General features: G+C 36.1%; 1 protein-coding gene across 1 annotated transcript; it reads right to left on the bottom strand.

Annotated features, from left to right (window-relative positions):
- Positions 1-2,991: 2,991 nt before the first annotated feature.
- Positions 2,992-4,670, bottom strand: LOC110113283. Its single transcript, XM_020845787.1, has 4 exons — positions 4,640-4,670; positions 4,466-4,555; positions 4,128-4,226; positions 2,992-3,980 (listed from the first exon to the last, which is right to left on the bottom strand). Exons 1-4 carry the CDS (start codon positions 4,668-4,670, stop codon positions 2,992-2,994), a joined length of 1,209 nt encoding a protein of 402 aa, XP_020701446.1.
- Between the last annotated feature and the right edge of the window lie 1,683 nt (positions 4,671-6,353).

The following is a 6,353-nucleotide window of genomic DNA, read 5'->3' as shown; positions in this document are numbered from 1 at the left end:
TCTAAGGTTGATTACCATACTTAGCAACCAAGACTCTATTGAGAATAAAAGATGAACTGGAAATGAGTTTCCATGCAAACTTTGCTTGTAGTAGGCCAACTTTAGAAACCATAGAATGGATGCCTTTCCCTCTCATACCAAGTGGCCTGCAAAGTACATCCCGAGAAACATAATGTAGTCCTTTATTACCATCATGTTTGTTCCATAAAAGATGTCTACACATTCTATCTAGTTCCTTGAGTATACCCAAAGGAACTAAAGAGCGAGTAATGTGATAGATAGGGAAGGAAGAAAATGCAGATTTGACAAGAAGAATCTTCCCAGCTAATGAAATGTATTTGTTTCCCCAAACATTCACATAATTATTAGCTTTGTCCAGTAGATGATAGAAATCCATTCTAGAAGTCCTTCTCAACACAATATTGATCCCAAGATATTTAAGTTCTTGAACCACTTTGAATTTCAGGATTTTAGCCAATCTCCTCCTCCTACTTCTATTAACTGACTTTCCAAAAAGAATGGAAGATTTATGAATATTGATTCTTTGACCGGTCCAATTACAGTAATGTTCCAAAATTTCTTTATCTTTCTTAACACTACTCCCATTAGCTTCCAAGAATAAAACTATGTTATCAGCATATAATAGAAGTGAAATTTTCTTAACATTAGGAGCTATTTTAATACCCAATTCCTTTCCATTCTGCATAACCACATCAGAAAGACGTTGGGAGCATAATATGAAAAGAAAGGGAGAGAGTGGACAGCCTTGCCTAAACCCCCTTTTAGCTAAGATCCAATCCGAATTATTACCATTAATGATAATAGAAAATTTTGTATAAGAAACACATTAAATAAGGAAGCTAGCAAACTTATTTGGAAAACTCAAATTCTTTAAGACCTGTGTAAGAGTTGACCAACCTATACTGTCATAAGCTTATTCAATGTCGATTTTAATAGCCATAAGCCTTTTTTAGATTTTGGGAATCTAAATTTGTTACAAACTTCCTAGGTTAACATAATATGTTCAGAACTAGATCGGCAATTAATAAAAGCCGCTTGATCTTCAGAAATCAGTTTTGGAATAAGAACTAACATTCTGTTCAATAACATCTTGGCTACCAACTTATATACAGATAAACAAAGACTTATAGGTCTAAAATTAGAAGGTAAAATTGGGTTCTCTATTTTTTGAATTAGAACTACCAAGTTCTCCTTCCAACTAGGACTCATAATTCCTATATCAAAAAATGAGTGAATAGCCTTCCAAGCATCATTTTTAATGACAAAGTTTTGATGAAGGAATAAGAGATCCCATCAATACCTGGAGAAATATTGGAATCAAGATGTTTAACCACATCTTCTAGCTCTTCTTCCTTGAAATCATTAAAAGAAATTGTCTATCTAATTCATTAAGCACATTGAAAGGCTTTGGCCAATCAGATAGACAACAAACCTTCTCCTCCCATTTGTTTTTGAAAAAACTAAAAAAGATGTTTTCAATTTCGTTATGATTAACAGTTATTCCCCCATCTTCACCTTTTATCTGATGAATCCAGTTAGTATTCCACCTATCTGATGTATAAGTTTGGAAAAACTTAGTGTTAGAATCACCATCCACAAACCATTTTGTTTTTTCTCTTTGCCTCCACCACATGTTCAGCCGTGATAAGGTAATATTAAATTCATGGACTTTAGATTTCAGCAACTATAACATATCTTCGGGCAAGCCACCTGATTCTGCTTCTTCAAACTGCATTCCAAAATTTCCTTCTTCAGTTTTTTCTTTCAGCAACATCAAATCCTGATGTTTGTTTTTACTCCAGTAATAGAGAGCTTTTAAAACTCTTCTAAATTTCTTATTCAAAGAGATAGCTGGATCACCTATCGTACTCTCTCTCGATGAGTTTTTGACAATACCTGTTGAAGCAGCATAAGAAGACCACACTTCTTCATATCAAATAAACCTATTTTTCCGAGCAGCTGGACTAAGCAGATTGACTAAAATTGGGCAGTGATCAGAAGCTACCCTTGGAAGATGTTTAATAACAGGATTTTGAATTGTTTGCAAAGCCACTGAATTGAATAAACATTTATCCTATCTTTCCATAATCCTTGCTCCCCCTGTCTTGTTGTTACACTAAGTTACCTTGGTCCAATGAATTTTAATTCATGAAAATCGCTTGAACTTATAAAATTACTCAAATCTTGAACACCTTGGGAGAATTTGAATTTTTTTCCTCCTTGCTTGTCCTTTTGGGATAAAAGGCAGTTGAAGTCACCTCCTATGATTATGGGCAAATAATAATTGGAAATGCCTTCAAGAGTGTTCCATAATCTCTTCCTTTTATATAAATCATTACTTCCATATATTGATGTTATAAGCCAAATCCCTTTATTAGATATGTTTAATTTTCCTACAATGGCTTGAGAAGATGTCACCAAGGTAGAGAAAGAAGCAAGATCCTTCCTCCAACAAACCATAAGTCCATCTGATAGCCCTTCTGCACGAAATAAATAAAAATCCCAACGCGTTCCTATGAATTTATCACAATCCTTTCTATCAAAGGAGGATATCTTTGTTTCAGATAACCTAACAAAGATGAAATAAATATCTTTAATATATTCTTTCAAGTAGTGGGAGGCTTCCTTTTTTATAGTCCCCCTACAATTCCAAAAAATTAAGGAAGACATGATTGATAAGAATAGGGATTACTCCCTTTCCTAACTTTAACGGATCCACCTCCTTTTCTACCACGAGAAATAATATTATCCTTTCCCAAGGATTTCAGCTCCTTCTGAAGTTTGAAGTCAGATTTATGAAAGGGTATACTTGAGTTTGCAAGTAATCCCTCGGGATTTACAAGAGTTCGCAAGCAACCCTTCCCATTGATGTCTTATTGTAGGAGAAACAGCCTTCTCCAAGAATTCAACCTCATTGTTGTTTTTGGGATAATCTTCTTTCCCCTTGCATTCTTTATTTATTTTAATATCTTATGTTGTCATAATAGAAATGGAATTAGCCGGATCCTTCAAAACTTCTTTATCAGAATTTGTTTTAACCAACTCTGTAGAACATCCATTTCCCTTTGAGCCTTCAAAACAAAAATTCTGCACTTCCTCTTCACAAATTCTGAAACTGTTTTTCAGCATTACTTCTTTATTTTTGTTCTCCCATGTGGAATAGATGGCTTTAGATTCTAATACTTGAGAAGCATTTTGTTCAATAATCTCTCCTTCTTCTATGATCAGATTTGCTTGTATTGGAAGGTAGATTTGAGAAACAGTTGTCTGTTTAAGCTGTTTTTCCCGCAGCCCTATTTTTCCTGAACTTGACCTGTATCCAAGGTAGGGTTCATCTTGGTCATTGGCATTATCTTCTCCTTGATTTATATTCTTCTCAATAAAATTAGAATTTGGAGCAGCAGTTTTTGAAGTAGAATTATTGATTAAAGAACATTGGTTCTTTAAATGACCCAATTTGCCACAATGATAGCATAGAGAAGAAATCTTCTCATATACTACTTTTTGGAAGGATCTACCATGCATTCCTTCTATCCAAACTGAATTAGGAACTTTCTTATCCAAGTTTAAACAACTACAAACATGGGCATATTCCCTTTTTCCCCATTTAAATGAATTTCCATCAAGATAAATTAGAGTACCAATCTTGGAAGCAATTCTATAAATGTTTTGCTCATCCCAACAGTGCAATGGAAGGTTAGGCATACGAATCCAAATAGGAGCTGTAAGTCCTTTGAGTGATTCAGGTGAAACATTGGGGTACCATCTATCCAACTCAATGATATTGCCTCCTATAAACCAAGGTCCTCCTTCTAGGATTTCTTCAACTGCTTCCGGCTTTGTAAAGGAATAGAGAATCCAGTCAAGACCAAAGGTTGTAAGGTGAAAATTTCCAAATCTAGACCATTGCTTCTGAAGTTCTCTACTGCAAACTGGGAAAGGGATATTACTACCCAAAACTTTAATAACCAGAGAATTTCTCAGGATTTGAGAATTAACAATTTATAAATCAGAGATCATAACAACATCAATCCCGTCTTCAGTAATGGGGGTAGAATCCATATCATAATTAAGCTTGATGTGTTGGGTCCTCATCTAAGCATTACCAGAAGTAACTTTAGAACCAATCTCCGCATTCTTAGCTGTATTGATCTTTGAAGAATTCCCATCAATTCCAGATTGTAAAGCAGGTTTAATTGGTAAGTCTGAACAGGGAACCGAAGATAGCTTATCCACAGAATGAGAATTCATATTAATTTCATTTGAGATATTCACATTTATCGCTGGCCATAGGTCAGAGATTGCAATTGAACATCAAAATTTATTAACAAAAATTTCAATTATAATGAGGAAGCTTCAACATCATTTGGTTTCAAACTTGAACGAGACTTCTCAATCCTTGGGGTAATGCAATCGGAATTAACCAAGATACGTTTACCCTTACCTTCCATAAAATCAACAACCTTCTTGACAAGAGTGTCAGTAACGTCTCTGATAACCAAAGGTTTTACTGTCGATCTGTGATGTCCATGAACTATTTCAGAATGAGAAAAAGTCCGTCATTGGTCATCTTCATTTCCCATTTGACCTTCTGAGCCTCTAGAAATGTTTAGCTCACCGACTGGAGGTCGGCGACCATCCACCGTCATCGCCAATTGCCGGCAATGAAGGTCGTAAAAAACTGTGAATTTGAAAAAAATTAAAAAAATGGATGTTTATCTCTCTAGCGGCTCACGAGACTTTCTCTCTCTAGCGGCTCACGAGACTTCTTGCCCATCTAAATCTATTTTGAGGGACACTCGTAATCTCTATATCCATATTGGTCTCCTCCAGACCCTAACTCCTAGGACCTAGTGGGGCACTTATACTATTAGATAAAGAGGCACACTCCATAGACTGCGCTAGTCCAAATATCTCATACAGTGGGGGTATTGGGTGCTCACTAGTCTATAGTGAAGTATTGCCACTAGTGGAGGGAGTGTCAAAGGGTCTTTGATGGGAATCATCAACTATTATTATTAGTGGTAGGAAGTAAATTATAACCAATAGAATTCAGAGCCCCTATCAATAACTAATCCACCCTCGGTTATCAAGTATATATGAAAGGTAGGAAGTAAATCATAACAAGTAAAATTTGGAGGTGATGAGGGGACTGAATGATGAAGGATATTGATCATCTCATCATCTGAAGGGTTGGACTCCACAGTCAAAGAAGAATTGTAAAGGTGCAGGGGAGGAGGAGTCGGAGTGTCACAGTTTCACGGTTTATGGGTCAACTCTTTACCCCTACCTTTTCCTCATCCTTTCCTACCTCTAATAGGGGGGATATCATGCCTAACTGTAAATTAGAAGGGAATCTATTAGAGTTTATAGTAGAAACACCTACCTCAATACTAACCTGTGATGGACTATGTACTAACAATTATATATGACCCTTGGTAGGTGACTACATAGGATCCTATATAACACTAGCAAGTGTCACTAGTGACTGGGCCGGTGGAGGTCTATAAGTCTTCCACGGTATATAATATTTGGCTTCATTTTAAACAGATATCTAGTGCACAAATAAAGGCTAGGTATCTCCAGGAATGGAATAGTCAACATCATTCCTCATATACTTTATACATTGGTGCAGACTGGAGGGCACCATTCCATACTCATGGAGCCAAGGCCTTCCTAAGAGAGCTCGGTATGAAGTATCGGCTTGAATTACATAAATTTTTACCTCAGTTAGGAATCTTTCAAACTTCAGAGGCAGGCTAATAGTCTCTAGAGCATTGGCCTTGATCATTGAATCTTTTCAACATGATCTTATTAGAAGTGAACTTTAAGTGACCTAGGGACAGGCCCTTTAAAGTTTTATAGGTAAGGATGTTTACTGAAGCCCTTTGGTTGATGAAGACCCTATTCGACGCAAAACTATTGACTTTAATAGTGACATATAAGGGACAATTGTGTATAGAAGTCCCTAAAAGAAGGTCAAGATGTTAAAAGGTAATGCATGACATCTCTCTCAAATGGCGTTCATCCCTGACAAAATTGGACTATACTTAGAGTAGGACTTTCGCCAATGTCTCTCTCAAGTTTGGAGATAACATTAAAGCGTCATAAATGCTAAGAAGAGAAGAAATTTTTATTGGATAAGCCAACACATTATAGACAAACTCTAGTAGAGGGCCTTTCCCTTTCTCTTTAGATTGATCTTGAGTGGGAGGGGTAGGATCATTCTCCTAGGTAATGATGTTTTTATTTTTTTGTTTTGTATTTTTAGCCATCCGAGGCAGAAAAATCTTCCCTTAACAATAGTGAACTTCTTTATCGAGTCATCCTCA

This window comes from Dendrobium catenatum, unplaced genomic scaffold, assembly GCF_001605985.2.
Source record: "Dendrobium catenatum unplaced genomic scaffold, ASM160598v2 fragScaff_scaffold_920, whole genome shotgun sequence".
NCBI classification, from domain to species: Eukaryota; Viridiplantae; Streptophyta; class Magnoliopsida; order Asparagales; family Orchidaceae; genus Dendrobium; species Dendrobium catenatum.
The sequence above is the reverse complement of the archived record's forward strand: the minus strand, read 5'-3'. Positions and strand labels throughout refer to the sequence as shown.

What these genes read in the sequence shown, in the direction of transcription:
- LOC110113283 (XM_020845787.1), bottom strand. Translation starts at nt 4,670, where the DNA reads ATGACGGTGGATGGTCGCCGACCTCCAGTCG. An exon ending in TGGTCGCCGACCTCCAGTCG is followed by an intron (nt 4,556 to 4,639) that starts GTGAGCTAAACA and finishes ATTCTGAAATAG; the next exon opens with TTCATGGACATCACAGATCG. An exon ending in TGGTTCTAAAGTTACTTCTG is followed by an intron (nt 3,981 to 4,127) that starts GTAATGCTTAGA and finishes TGGTTATTAAAG; the next exon opens with TTTTGGGTAGTAATATCCCT.